The 15862-nt window shown below is 38.2% G+C and overlaps 1 protein-coding gene across 1 annotated transcript in view; it reads left to right on the top strand.

The window, feature by feature from the left end:
• The window catches only part of fkbp16 (FKBP prolyl isomerase 16), a 33239-nt gene extending 17826 nt beyond the window's left edge, over positions 1-15413 (top strand). The window contains exons 4-8 of the mRNA XM_077517635.1: positions 9979-10205; positions 11174-11358; positions 12370-12447; positions 13918-14055; positions 14145-15413. Of these exons, the coding sequence (XP_077373761.1) occupies positions 9979-10205; positions 11174-11358; positions 12370-12447; positions 13918-14055; positions 14145-14231 (715 nt within the window). The 3' untranslated portion in view covers positions 14232-15413. The remainder of the gene's footprint in view (positions 1-9978; positions 10206-11173; positions 11359-12369; positions 12448-13917; positions 14056-14144) is intronic.
• Positions 15414-15862: the final 449 nt, after the last annotated feature.

Genomic DNA, 15862 nt, shown 5'->3' on the forward strand with positions numbered 1-15862 from the left:
ATTAAAAATTCATGGTTTGTTATCCCAGGACCAGACCAGTTCTAAGGGACACGACACCATCCCAGGTATCCAGCCAAACTACTTTGAAGAAAATCTGATGTTGCATTTCAAAATAAAACCCATTTGAAAATTTAAATCTCGACTACTATTGTTGATTTCAAAAAATCATTAAAAATTCATGGTTTGTTATCCCAGGACCAGACCAGTTCTAAGGGACACGACACCATCCCAGGTATCCAGCCAAAGTACTTTGAACAAAATCTGATGTTGCATTTCAAAATAAAACTCATTTGAAAAGTTACATCTCGACTATAATCCCTGATTTAAAAAAATCATTAAAAATTCATGGTTTGTTATCCCAGGACCAGACCAGTTCTAGGGGACACGACGCCATCCCAGGTATCCAGCCAAAGTACTTTGAACAAAATCTGATGTTGCATTTCAAAATAAAACACATTTGAAAAGTTACATCTCGACTATAATCCCTGATTTCAAAAAATCATTAAAAATTCATGGTTTGTTATCCCAGGACCAGACCAGTTCTTGGGGACACGACGCCATCCCAGGTATCCAGCCAAAGTACTTTGAACAAAATCTGATGTTGCATTTCAAAATAAAACTCATTTGAAAATTGCAATCTCGACTATAATCCCTGATTTAAAAAAATAATAAAAAATTCATGGTTTGTTATCCCAGGACCAGACCAGTTCTGAGGGACACTACAGCACCCCAGGTATCCCGCCAAAGTACTTTGAACAAAATCTGATGTTGCATTTCAAAATAAAACTCATTTGAAAATTTAAATCTCGACTATAATCCCTGATTTAAAAAAATCATTAAAAATTCATGGTTTGTTATCCCAGGACCAGACCAGTTCTAGGGGACACGACGCCATCCCAGGTATCCAGCCAAAGTACTTTGAACAAAATCTGATGTTGCATTTCAAAATAAAACACATTTGAAAAGTTACATCTCGACTATAATCCCTGATTTCAAAAAATCATTAAAAATTCATGGTTTGTTATCCCAGGACCAGACGAGTTCTAAGGGACACTACACCACCCCAGGTATCCAACCAAAGTACTTTGAACAAAATCTGATGTTGCATTTCAAAATAAAACTCATTTGAAAATTGCAATCTCGACTATAATCCCTGATTTAAAAAAATCATTAAAAATTCATGGTTTGTTATCCCAGGACCAGACCAGTTCTAAGGGACACGACACCATCCCAGGTATCCAGCCAAACTACTTTGAACAAAATCTGATGTTGCATTTCAAAATAAAACCCATTTGAAAATTTAAATCTCGACTACTATTGTTGATTTCAAAAAATCATTAAAAATTCATGGTTTGTTATCCCAGGACCAGACCAGTTCTAAGGGACACGACACCATCCCAGGTATCCAGCCAAAGTACTTTGAACAAAATCTGATGTTGCATTTCAAAATAAAACTCATTTGAAAAGTTACATCTCGACTATAATCCCTGATTTAAAAAAATCATTAAAAATTCATGGTTTGTTATCCCAGGACCAGACCAGTTCTAGGGGACACGACGCCATCCCAGGTATCCAGCCAAAGTACTTTGAACAAAATCTGATGTTGCATTTCAAAATAAAACTCATTTGAACATTGCAATCTCGACTATAATCCCTGATTTAAAAAAATCATTAAAAATTCATGGTTTGTTATCCCAGGACCAGACCAGTTCTTGGGGACACGACGCCATCCCAGGTATCCAGCCAAAGTACTTTGAACAAAATCTGATGTTGCATTTCAAAATAAAACTCATTTGAACATTGCAATCTCGACGATAATCCCTGATTTAAAAAAATAATTAAAAATTCATGATTTGTTATCCCAGGACCAGACCAGTACTAGGGGACACTACACCACCCCAGGTATCCAACCAAAGTACTTTGAACAAAATCTGATGTTGCATTTCAAAATAAAACTCATTTGAAAATGAAATCTCGACATTAATCCCTGATTTAAAAAAATCATTAAAAATTCATGGTTTGTTATCCTAGGACCAGACCAGTTCTAAGGGACACGACACCATCCCAGGGATCCAGCCAAACTACTTTGAACAAAATCTGATGTTGCATTACAAAATAAAACCCATTTGAAAATTGAAATCTCGACTATAATCCCTGATTTCAAAAAATCATTAAAAATTCATGGTTTGTTATCCCAGGACCAGACCAGTTCTAAGGGACACTACACCATCCCAGGTATCCAGCCAAAGTACTTTGAACAAAATCTGATGTTGCATTTCAAAATAAAACTCTTTTGAAAATTTGATTTTCAGACATTAATCCCTGATTTCAAATAATCATTAAAAAATAATGGTTTGTTATCCCAGGACCTGACCAGTTCTAGGGGACACTACAGCACCCCAGGTATCCAGCCAAAGTACTTTGAACAAAATCTGATGTTGCATTTCAAAATAAAACTTTTGAAAATTTAAATCTCGAATATAATACCTAAATTTTCAAATTAGTTTTATTTTGAAATGCAACATCAGATTTTGTTCAAAGTAGTTTAGCTGGATACCTGGGGTGCTGTTGTGTCCCTTAGAACTGGTCTGGTCCTGGGATAACAAACCATGAATTTTTAATGATTTTTTGAAATCAGGGATTATAGTCGAGATTTCAATTTTCAAATGGGTTTTATTTTGAAATGCAACATCAGATTTTGTTCAAAGTAGTTTGGCTGGATACCTGGGGTGGTGTAGTGTCCCTTAGAATTGGTCTGGTCCTGGGATAACAAACCATGAATTTTTAATGATTTTTTGAAATCAGGGATTATAGTCGAGATTTCAATTTTCAAATGGGTTTTATTTTGAAATGCAACATCAGATTTTGTTCAAAGTAGTTTGGCTGGATACCTGGGGTGCTGTTGTGTCCCTTAGAACTGGTCTGGTCCTGGGATAACAAACCATGAATTTTTAAAGATTTTTTGAAATCAGGGATTATAGTCGAGATTTCAATTTTCAAATGGGTTTTATTTTGAAATGCAACATCAGATTTTGTTCAAAGTAGTTTGGCTGGATACCTGGGGTGGTGTAGTGTCCCTTAGAATTGGTCTGGTCCTGGGATAACAAACCATGAATTTTTAATGATTTTTTTAAATCAGGGATTATAGTCGAGATTTCAATTTTCAAATGAGTTTTATTTTGAAATGCAACATCAGATTTTGTTCAAAGTACTTTGGCGGGATACCTGGGGTGGTGTAGTGTCCCTCAGAACTGGTCTGGTCCTGGGATAACAAACCATGAATTTTTAATGATTTTTTGAAATCAGGGATTATAGTCGAGATTTCAATTTTCAAATGGGTTTTATTTTGAAATGCAACATCAGATTTTGTTCAAAGTACTTTGGTTGGATACCTTGGGTGGTGTAGTGTCCCTTAGAACTGGTCTGGTCCTGGGATAACAAACCATGAATTTTTAATGATTTTTTTAAATCAGGGATTAAAGTCGAGATTTAAATTTTCAAATGGGTTTTATTTTGAAATGCAACATCAGATTTTGTTCAAAGTCGTTTGGCTGGATACCTGGGGTGCTGTAGTGTCCCTTAGAACTGGTCTGGTCCTGGGATAACAAGCCATGAATTTTTAATGATTTTTTGAAATAAGGGATTATAGTCGAGATGTAACTTTTCAAATGAGTATTATTTTGAAATGCAACATCAGATTTTGTTCAAAGTATTTTGGTTGGATACCTGGGGTGGTGTAGTGTCCCCTAGAACTGGCCTGGTCCTGGGATACCAAACCATGAATTTTTAATGATTTTTTGAAATCAGGGATTATAGTCGAGATTGCAATGTTCAAATGAGTTTTATTTTGAAATGCAACATCAGATTTTGTTCAAAGTATTTTGGTTGGATACCTGGGGTGGTGTAGTGTCCCTCAGAACTGGTCTGGTCCTGGGATAACAAACCATGAATTTTTAATGATTTTTTGAAATCAGGGATTAATGTCGAGATTTAAATTTTAAAATGAGTTTTATTTTGAAATGCAACATCAGATTTTGTTCAAAGTACTTTGGTTGGATACCTGGGGTGCTGTAGTGTCCCTTAGAACTGGTCTGGTCCTGGGATAACAAACCATGAATTTTTAATGATTTTTTTGAAATCAGGGATTATAGTCGAGATGTAACTTTTCAAATGGGTTTTATTTTGAAATGCAACATCAGATTTTGTTCAAAGTAGTTTGGCTGGATACCTGGGGTGGTGTAGTGTCCCTTAGAACTGGTCTGGTCCTGGGATAACAAACCATGAATTTTTAATGATTTTTTTAAATCAGGGATTACAGTCGAGATGTAACTTTTCAACTGAGTTTTATTTTGAAATGCAACATCAGATTTTGTTCAAAGTACTTTGGCTGGATACCTGGGGTGGTGTAGTGTCCCCTACAACTGGTCTGGTCCTGCGATAACAAACCATGAATTTTTAATGATTTTTTGAAATCAACAATAATAGTCGAGATTTAAATTTTCAAATGAGTTTTATTTTGAAATGCAACATCAGATTTTGTTCAAAGTAGTTTGGCTGCATACCTGGGGTGGTGTAGTGTCCCTTAGAACTGGTCTGGTCCTGGGATAACAAACCATGAATTTTTAATGATTTTTTTAAATCAGCAATAATAGTCTAGATTTTATTTTTCAAATGAGTTTTATTTTGAAATGCAACATCAGATTTTGTTCAAAATACTTTGGCGGGATACCTGGGGTGGTGTAGTGTCCCTCAGAACTGGTCTGGTCCTGGGATAACAAACCATGAATTTTTAATGATTTTTTGAAATCAGGGATTATAGTCGAGATTTCAATTTTCAAATGGGTTTTATTTTGAAATGCAACATCAGATTTTGTTCAAAGTACTTTGGTTGGATACCTTGGGTGGTGTAGTGTCCCTTAGAACTGGTCTGGTCCTGGGATAATAAACCATAATTTTTTAATGATTTTTTGAAATCAGCAATAATAGTCGAGATTTCAATGTTCATATGAGTTTTATTTTGAAATGCAACATCAGATTTTGTTCAAAGTACTTTGGTTGGATACCTGGGGTGGTGTAGTGTCCCTTAGAACTGGTCTGGTTCTGGAATAACAAAACCGTTATTTTTTTTTATGATTCTTTATTTTAAACCCTAAACCAGGTGTTGATTAGCTTTTATTTTGAAGGTGGCCAGCGCAGGGGCACGTCGGCATGTTACCGTAATGCACAGTATTAACAATCGTTGGGGCGGCTGGCTTGACTTCGTCTTTTCGAGTGGCGGCTGGCTTGACCGCAGTGATTATTTGGCCACTTTTGAGCAGCTCAACAGTCAGGACTCCCCCCCGACTGTGATCTGAAGGAGGAAACGCAAACAAACAGGAGAGGAAGCAGCTGAACGAACCTTCGCTCGCGCTGTTTGTTTCACTCGAATGGGAGGCGTGTTTTTTTTCAGTTCGAATTGGTCAGTGTGGCAGGCGGCATGCGAGGAAAAAACAAAAAAAAACAAAAAACAGCTGTGACGTCTCACCAAGGGCAGGATTACAGCTAAGCTCCTTTTACACCAATGTCGCGTGAGTCAAAACAGAACAGAACAGAACGCAAACATAAACACGCGCGCGTCTACGTCAACATCCCGGCGAAGGAGAGGAACAAGTCGTCCCTATTTCGGAACTTCAAATAAAAAGTGTTCAGCTGGGATTTTATATTGCCCGGCATGTCATTTTCCTCAGTCAACAATCTTCCGTTTATGTTTAGGTCCCACTTTCTTGTAGGCGGAAGAGCTTTATGCTATCGTTAGCCTAGCTAACAGGTACGTCTCAATACGTTACAGTCATGTGGAAGACTTTGTTTATTTCAGTCAAGTGGAACTCAAATAACGGATCATTTCAAATCGAAGAACTTCTCTTTTTAATTAATATTCAAATGTCTCAAGATGGGGAAATTTGTCGTTTTGGCTGTAAGATATAATTAGCAAAAATATTAAAAAAAAAAAAAAAAATCATGAAATATTTCACTTTAACGTCATTGATGGGCAGAATCTCGTATCGCCAAAAATCAATTATTTTCAGGAAATTGAAAATACAATCTTCTGGCTTGAGGTACCAAAAACTGCACCATAAAAGCTGGTATTATTATTTAAACCGATGTTTTTTAAGGGCCGATACCGATGCCGATTATTAGTAGTCAAGGAGGCCAATAAACAATATATCGGATCCGAGATTAATTTTTCAGAAAAATGGGGCAAAAAATATTGGTGTCAACATTTTTTAAAATATAAATGCCAATCTTGAATTTGGTGGAATGTCTTACACTTAAAGCATGTTCATAGAACAGTTTTTCAGACTTTTTTTTTTTTTTTTTTTTTTAATGTTAGACAATATACAGTACTTCATTTTACATTTCAAAATGTCAAGGGAGCTCCCAAATTTATCAGTAAGTCTTAAAAAGTTACATGGAAACGTAAACAAATAAATACTATAAACGCTCAATATAGTTTTCTACAGTAAATATTCCCCCCCCCCCCCCCCCAAAAAAAGCCTAAAATCTTCAAAATTTACACATTTATTTGTTTTAATGTGAACAGAAGGTTAAGAACTGAAAATTGAAATAAATAGTTCCCTGCCATGTTTCTGGCGGTATATTAGCGTGACATCCAGGTTGTAACCATGGCAACCGACATCCCTGGCCTTTGGAGTGGCAAGCCTGACGTCAGAGTAGCCACTGATTTCCTCTGAGGGACTTTTTCCCTTTCACTAAACCCGACGAGGGGGTCCGCATGTGTGAGTCAGACTGCTATCATAAATCTTGGCGAGGACGTCTGCCGAGCCGCAGTACTTGAATCCAGTCTGTCTAAAGTGCAAACATCGCTTACCGTAAACACAACGCGGAGGCACTTTGCTTTCATTTGCATAAGGCTCCCAGGGGGGAAGGCAGGTGTGTTTACATTCACTAAACGACAGCGTCACACCACCATCGAGCAATAAAACACAACTGACTTGGAAACGGAGTGCGTCGTCACTAACTCAAACGTTTTGTTCCATTTGTCGCACGGTGTTTTCAGCGTTTCACGTATTTGTGGCGGTATTACAACAGGCTGCCATTGATTTTGCTCCTGCATGCACCTGGTTCCCCCTCACGAAGAAATTTTGCGCTCATGCTTAGACCCACGCCATATATTGTCGGTCGGTCGGTCGGTCGGTAGGTCGGTATATTGGATGGATGGATGGATGGATGGATGGATGGATGGATGGATGGCTAGCTAGGTAGACTAGCAGCTAGATAGATAGATGGATGGATAGATAGATAGATAGATAGATAGATAGATAGATAGATAGATAGATAACTAGGTATATTGGATGGTTGGATGGATGGATGGATGGCTATAGCTAGCTTGGATGGCTAGCTAGGATGGCTAGCTAGGTAGGCTAGCAGATAGATAGATAGATAGATAGATAGATAGATAGATAGATAGATAGATAGATAGATAGATAGATAGATAGATAGATAGATGCTAGCTATAGCTATCTTGGATGGCTAGCAAGCTAGTATGGCTAGCTATCTATCTAGATAGATAGATAGATAGATAGATAGATAGATAGATAGATAGATAGATAGATAGATAGATAACTAGGTATATTGGATGGTTGGATGGATGGATGGATGGATGGATGGATGGATGCTAGCTATAGCTATCTTGGATGGCTAGCAAGCTAGTATGGCTAGCTAGTATGGCTAGCTAGCTAATATGACTAGCTAGCTATCTAGATAGATAGATAGATAGATAGATAGATAGATAGATAGATAGATAGATAGATAACTAGGTATATTGGATGGTTGGATGGATGGATGGATGGATGGATGCTAGCTATAGCTATCTTGGATGGCTAGCAAGCTAGTATGGCTAGCTAGTATGGCTAGCTAGCTAATATGACTAGCTAGCTATCTAGATAGATAGATAGATAGATAGATAGATAGATAGATAGATAGATAGATAGATAGATAGATAGATAGATAGATAACTAGGTATATTGGATGGTTGGATGGATGGATGGATGGATGGATGGATGGCTATAGCTAGCTTGGATGGCTAGCTAGGATGGCTAGCTAGCTATCTAGATAGATAGATAGATAGATAGATAGATAGATAGATAGATAGATAGATAGGTAGGATGGATGGATGGATGCTAGCTATAGCTATCTTGGATGGCTAGCAAGCTAGTATGGCTAGCTAGTATGGCTAGCTAGCTAATATGACTAGCTAGCTATCTAGATAGATAGATAGATAGATAGATAGATAGATAGATAGATAAAGATATTTATCCTTCTAGAGAGCACATACTGCGTTTTGTGAGTGAGACTTCAGCCGCGGCCTTTACCATCAGCTTAACATTTCTAGGCACGATGTGCTTGATTTGCTTTCCTTTTGTACGCATATCGTGCGTCCAAAGTAAATTAGCAGTATGGTTAGCATGAGCTTTACAATGGCTATAAAATAAAACGGGTGATGCACGTGTGACGTCATTGGTCGAGTGGGGTGCCTCAGGAGTCATGCACAAGTACCCCTAACTTCCTATTCATGTGGCCCACGTGAAAGAACAACAACTGGCTTGTAAAGGCCACAAATTTATATTTTATATTTATATTTACATTGCAAAGAGGAAGATGCTCCAGGGATTCATCAACATAGCCCAGGAAATTATTCGTTGCTCTCTCCCCACTCTGAATTGTAGATAAACAGTCAGACCCGACATTTTGAGTTTACTTTGAGTTGAAGAGTTTAGTATGAGTTCAAGGAATCCGGATAATTTTTGCTTTTGAAATTTTGAACCAAAACTTTTCTCTGAGTCACAAAGAATGAGCAAGTAGCAGAGACAAACAAGTTCCCGTCACACCCTTGCACATTCACGTTTGAAAAACACACGTTTGTCAGTAGCATCATGAAGGACAAAACACGTGGAAAGTGCTAATTTTAGGCCGTTTCGCGCTAACAAGGAAGTAACAACTCGTCACGGAGCGGTCAATTGACGTCAGCGTCTCTTAGCTCCGCCCTCTGGGCGAGGACGATTTATTTTTACATGGAGATTGAGCACGTGAAGGCACGGAAGTTTTTTGGTTTTGTTTTGTTTTTTTTCCCTGGCAGGGAGAAAGCGTGGAAGTTGAAATCAGGCGTGACCTGACTCGACTTCCTCAATCACGAGAGTTCATCATCAGCCACCGTGCGGGCGACGTGACCGCCCTCACGCCTGCCAGCCCGTCTTTTTGTGTCGCGTGCGCGGTCACGGGAGTCGCACGAGCGCAATACTGCAAATTGACTTTCCACCCGAGTGACTCTTGAGTAAGACGAAGCCGCGTTTCGACTTGCGGCGGTTTCAAATTCCAATCTGCTCAGGTGAAGCATTTTCAAGGTGCGAGCTGCTAATAGAGCCACCAAAACACATTTTTTTTTCCAAACCAACCACATCCTTGATAACCGATCCCCCCAAAATTAAGGAAATCGGCCAGCTGATAAATTGATCAGTGCAACCCTAATTAATAATAATAACAATAATAACAATAAAACCAGAAGACAATAGACTGGAATTTACTTGCGAATAAATGCCGACAATTTCATGAAACAAATATTAGAATTTTGACTGTCAACGTCGGTCAATGCGCCATTTTGTATTTGTGTCTTTCTACAGCCAATTCAGAAGGAAACTACAAACTCAAGATAACATTTAACAAGGCTTAAAATGCTTTTTGAATCTGTTGCGTTACGTTTATTGTGCAATATTGCTTTTATAAAAAAATCGATCTTGCGCGAACGTGGAGCAAGCGTGTCATCGAGGAAGTTAAACTAGCTTAGCGTGTCGATTGATCCGCGCAGACTGGTTGATTGATCGGTTAGAAATCATCCGTCTTGACCCGAGTTACCCGTCTGTGGTTTCAACACCAGCCCCCTTCTCTTTGCCGTATTGATCCATTTTTGTGTGTGCGTTGCAGAGAGCCCGACATCCCCGCCTGGGCTCCTCTGCTCTACCAGCTGCAGCTGCTGGACGTCGGGGACAAGCCGGACCCGCTGGATTTGCCCGTATCGGACCGCATCCGCATCGGCAACCAGAAGCGGGAGCGAGGGAACTTCCATTTCCAGAGGGAGGAGTTCGGCATGGCCGCACGAGCTTATTGTATGGCTCTGGATGTGCTCACCACCTGCGGCACCGCTGCCAATGGTTCGAAACACACACTATTTTTTTTTTTATTTGAAATTAATTATTTTTAGTTTTATTTTACCGGGGGGATTCCAGTCGCAACGCAGCCGCCACATCCACATCAGAATTTAGTAGTAATACATATATAATTTATAATAATACATATATTTGTGGAGACGGCGGTCAAATTGTGATTTACAATTTTAAAAATGTGCAGAATTTCACAAATTACTTCACGTTAAAGATTACATAGCTCTTAACTCATTTACTCCCAATAACGTGTAAATGTTTTTTTTAAATGTTCTAAGTGTCCCAAAGACGTATTTATACATTTTTTGTTTTTTTATGTTCTAGCAGCTAGAGCATACAGAAGGCTTTGATTCAGCCTCTCAACTGCAAAGAACGGTTGCAGAAATGGTAGTTATTACACAAACGGCCAGCGGGTGGCAGCAGAGCAAAGGAGATCAACCAGGGCCATCTAGAAAAAAGCTAATTACAATTTTAAATAGATTTGTGAAAACTGATGAAACTTAGCTCTCTTCTAATGCTAATTGCTGCAAAACGGAAACAAAAAAATAAATAATAATAATAATAATAACTAAAATGAAAAATTTGCGTGAGAAGGAATTTGGAGCATCAAAAGTGAGCATTTGAACCACAGAGAAATATCAACGTATCAACGAGCGGCAATGCAAGATGGCCGCCGTTGGCTTCACTTCAGCGACTAAACGGCATTTTTGACTCCAAATCCGTGATCTAACGTCTCATGTAACGACCAATCACGGCTCAGCTTGGTTGCTGGGTTTAGTCATGTGACGCTCACAAGTGGAGCCCGCCCACCCACTTTGTGATGTCATTTTCGGTCGACGGCAAGTGATCAAAATGGCCGCCCCCTGAGGTGGATTAAAAGCAGATGCTTTCCTTCATATTCCACAAACGCAACATTCATCAGAATACTGTTGAGATTGACGTGTGCATTTCCTCGGCAGATGCTGGCGGCGGCGGCGCGAAGGTGGAGGAAGAGCGGGAGGTGCGCGACTACCGGGTCAAGTGTTTGAACAACCTGGCCACGGCGCAGCTCAAACTGGAGCAGTACAACGAGGCGCTCCACGCCAGTCGCGACGTCCTGGCCCTCGACCCCAACAACGTCAAAGCCCTCTATAGGGCGGGAAAGGTCAGGAGGTGCTACAACACCCCCCCCCCCCCCCCTTTCAAAAAATAAAATAAAATTATTAATAATAATAATTTTAAAAAAACTTTCGCTGCATGCAAGGTGTTGTAGATGGAGTAAAAATGAGTCGTGTTTAACGCGGATGTGTACTTTCAAACATACACTTCAATGTTTTTTCTTTTGGCAATATCCGTGTACCTCTTAATTATTTTAAAATGAATGAATGAATAAATAAATAAGTAAATAAATAATATTAAATGTAATAATAATGAATTATTTTAATTTTAATGAATTTAATAATATAATTATTAATTTAATATTAATTTAGTAATTATCTTTGAATAATTATTTAAAAATTAACATATATTGTACCTTTTAATTATTTTGTTATTTAATTATTTTTAAATAAATGAATGAATGAATAAATAAATACTAAATTAAAATTATATAAATAAATTATTTATTAATAATATTAATATATATTTAATAATATTTAACTAATGTTAATGAATTATATATATATATATATATATATATATATATATATATATATATATATATATATATATATATATATATATACACATATATATATATATATATATAAAATTATTAATTTAATATTTATTTAATAATTATCTTAGAATAATTATTAAAAAATTACTTTATATTATACAATATAGTATATAATACTACACAATGCCAGTGGCCTTTTTTTTTTTTCCTGCATTTGACAAATTCTCCATAATAAATTTTTAAAAAACTAAAACGAATACTAAATCTAACAAAATCAAAACTAAAATGAGGCATTAGAAAAACGAATTAAAACTTAATTTGAAAAAGTGAAACTGAATTTTAAAAACTAAAATTCAAAATAAAATGAAAACTAAAAAAAATATAAAAAATAATGAAAAATGTGAAATTACAGTCATTCTGTTTGGGAATGCTTGCTGTCAGCGTTTGAAATGAAATTGTTCCGAAGTTGAATTTCGTTTTTTTTTTTTTTTTTGTCAGATCCTGTCAGACTTGAGCGAGTACAAAGAAGCCATGGAGCTCCTCAAGAAGGCCTTGAAACTGGAGCCGACCACCAAGGTCAGACTCAAGAAAAACAAAGTCCGTAACAGAACATTCAACAACAACGTCGACATTTTTATCACTTGCTGCAAAATTCCGTCTTTCATTTTTTTTTTTTTTTACTAAAAAGTAGCAAGTTTTTCATGAGCTCGAGAGACTTTTTAGTGCTCACAAGAAAAAAAACTTTCTGGTGCACACGGGAAACATCGTTTATATTTCTCAATGTCCCTTTCGGGCGCTTTGCGTTTTTTTTTTTAAATATCAAAAGGAAGACGTCATCAGGAAAAATCCATCCTGAAGACTTACAGTGCAGTACTTGTACTTGTATCACCACTTGTGAAGGTGACAAGAAATGAACACACGCAATTGCGAAATCGTGCAAAGCCGGAACAAAAAAGCGCTGACCTCCGCCAAGGCCGAAAATGTTGACAAAAGGATTGAGTGTTGAAATAAAACGCCTCCGTGTTATTGGATCTCAAAGTCGGCCGTCTGCCGCCGCCGCACACATTCATGTGCGGATCACTTTTTTTATTTACGTCACATTGTGCGGTCTACTTAAAATCACGTTTAAAATTATCCCCAAAGGCTCATGCATTAATTACCTAGAAAATATAAGACATTTTTGCTATAATTATAGTTTTGTCAACATAAAATGTAGTTTCAGTTAGTTTATTTTTTTTTTTTTAAAGTATTTCCGTTTTTATTTCGATAACAAAATTGTTTTTTGAGTTGTTTTTCGTTGTTAGTTTTAGCTAACTAAAATAACCTTGTTGGAGTCACGACTGAAAATGACGTCAATGTTGCTCAGGGTCCAACAACCAATCAGAGCTCACCTGTTTTCTGAAGCTACGCTGTGATTGGTTGTTACCCGAGACCTGAGTAACTGTGATGTCATCTTCAATTGACAGCAAGCGGCAAAATGGCCGCCCCCTGAGATGGTTAAAAACGGCTGGATTTTGCTGCTTAACTTATATTCCACGAACCAGAATAACATTTTTAGACCAGTGGGGTTGCATAGAACATATTGACAAAAAAAAAGAAAAAAAAGTGGGGTAAAAAACAAAGTCTCATTTGACTCGCTCACTTTTTTTTCCCCTTCCAAATGTCGTTCATATCCAGACAAAAATTAAAGGCCGCAGGTATTAAAACATAGGCTCAATGAATTAATTCACTTAAAATCAAATATTTTTATATTCTGAATTCATCGTATAGCACAAAATAAAACTGTGGAACCAATTGACCTGCTACAATTTAGTGTTTGGCTTATTCATGTGGCATACACTAAACTTCAGTTCACAATTCTATGCTATGCTGCCATCTGCTGGACATTTTTAAAACTACAACAAATATTTCTAAGGTACTCCAAATGTGTTGCGATCTTTTGTGAGAGCTGACTTGTAACCTATTCAAAAAATAAAATAAAATAATCTATCTTCTTATTTCCGATGTATTTTTTCAACGATACAATTTTTTTTTGTCCCCCCTCAGGCGATCCACGCCGAGCTTTCCAAACTTGTGACGAGGCAGTCGGGAGGCAAATCGACCCGAGAATGGAAAGCGAAGCCCGCGGAGGTGCTGGGCGACAACATGGCGCCTTTTCTCCTCCCCTCCAAACAGACAACATGGGTGAGACGGATGAAAAGCGCAAACGTTCGTCAGCAGGCACGTTCCAAAAATGGTTTACCTCCGCTTCACTTTTTGTTTGTTTGTTTCAGAGCATCTCGTGGAAGTTGATCCTCGGAGCTCTGGTGGTGGCGTTGGGCAGCTTAGTGACGTCGGTCGTCCTTACCGCAAGGAATTGATCGCGATCGATATCCTCAGCCCTCAATTCTTCTTTTATTAATGCCGCATTTGAGGATGGTCAGAAACCGGAAATGTACGAATTCAAACCAGGAAGTGCGTCCGGGAACACCCACTTGAACTCGGAAATTCCACTCGTGAAGTCGCAAAAAAAAAAAAAAAAAGGACCCCGACTTCACCGGCGGATGTGACGTCACTCTGAATGGCAAAACACAATTTACTCAGTATAAAACTAGTTGGCTTTCTTCATTCATAAAATATTCACCATAACTCGATATCCTCAGCCCTCAATTCTTCTTTTATTAATGCCGCATTTGAGGATGGTCAGAAACCGGAAATGTACGAATTCAAACCAGGAAGTGCGTCCGGGAACGCCCACTTGAACTCGGAAATTCCACTCGTGAAGTCGCAAAAAAAAAAAAAAAGGACCCCGACTTCACCGGCGGATGTGACGTCACTCTGAATGGCAAAACACAATTTACTCGAGTATAAAACTAGATAGCTTTCTTCATTCATAAAATATTCACCATAACTCGATATCCTCAGCCCTATTCTTCTTTTATTAATGCTGCCTTCGAGGATGGTCGGAAACCGGAAATATACGAGTTCAAACCAGGAAGTGCGTCCGGGAACGCCCCCTTGAACTCGGAAATTCACCATAACTTCATGTAACGCAACGTACGCTATATCCCTGCATGAAATTATACGGTAAACTACTCAACTGTATGGAATGCTTATGGAATAAGATTAAAACAATAAATGAAGCAAAATTGCAAAAAGCTAAGTTTTCTGGAGGTCAAATTGAGTTTTGAGGACCAAAATAAATATCAATTTATCACTATCCGCCCATTTTGGTTGTTTATTTTCAGCTCGAACGCTTTGAGGTCGGAACTGGGAAGTTTCAACTCGGATATTTCCGACCATCCTCGAATGCAGCATTACTGTAACGCCACTCAGAACTGCAGTGGGCCAACTCGCATTTTTTTTGTCATCATTATATTGGCTAATAAATACAGAAAAGGGATACCTTGTGGTGATAAACACATAATTCACCCACGGAACGTTGGGACGAAGGAGGAGTTTGATGGGATGAAAGGACAAAATGTTGGTACGTCTGTGAGCCTCGCGCAGAGTGTGTTGTTGATGATGTCAATAAAACGCCAGTCTTTGGCTCTGGACTTCAACACTCCGCCTCCGACTCCCGTCACTACTCGCTACAACCTCCTTTCAGATGAATACTGGTCTAAAAATCAAGGTTTCGTTCCAGCTTTTGACGTTGAAGTTTTTTTGGGGTTTTTTTTTTCACTCACCAAACCTCAAACAAAGTAAATTACATGGAGTATATTCCAAACGCCATTTTAAGCTAACACAATGCCAAATGACATCAATTTAATTACAATTCGTTATGATAGGGCAGTGCCTCACTAAATTGGGGTTGAAAGTGTAATTGCACATCCGCTACAGCAGGTGGCACTCACAGTGCGCAAGGAGTATTAGCTCCTCTGCAAGAGACGACTGACCGCAATTTTATACACCAGGGGTGGCAAACTGCGCTCCTCGAGGGCCGGTGTCCTGCAGGTTTTGCAGATTTCCCTACTCGAAGTGCAGCTGATTCCAATTAACAGGCTCGTTA

The sequence above is a fragment of the Festucalex cinctus genome, chromosome 3, assembly GCF_051991245.1.
Source record: "Festucalex cinctus isolate MCC-2025b chromosome 3, RoL_Fcin_1.0, whole genome shotgun sequence".
NCBI classification, from domain to species: Eukaryota; Metazoa; Chordata; class Actinopteri; order Syngnathiformes; family Syngnathidae; genus Festucalex; species Festucalex cinctus.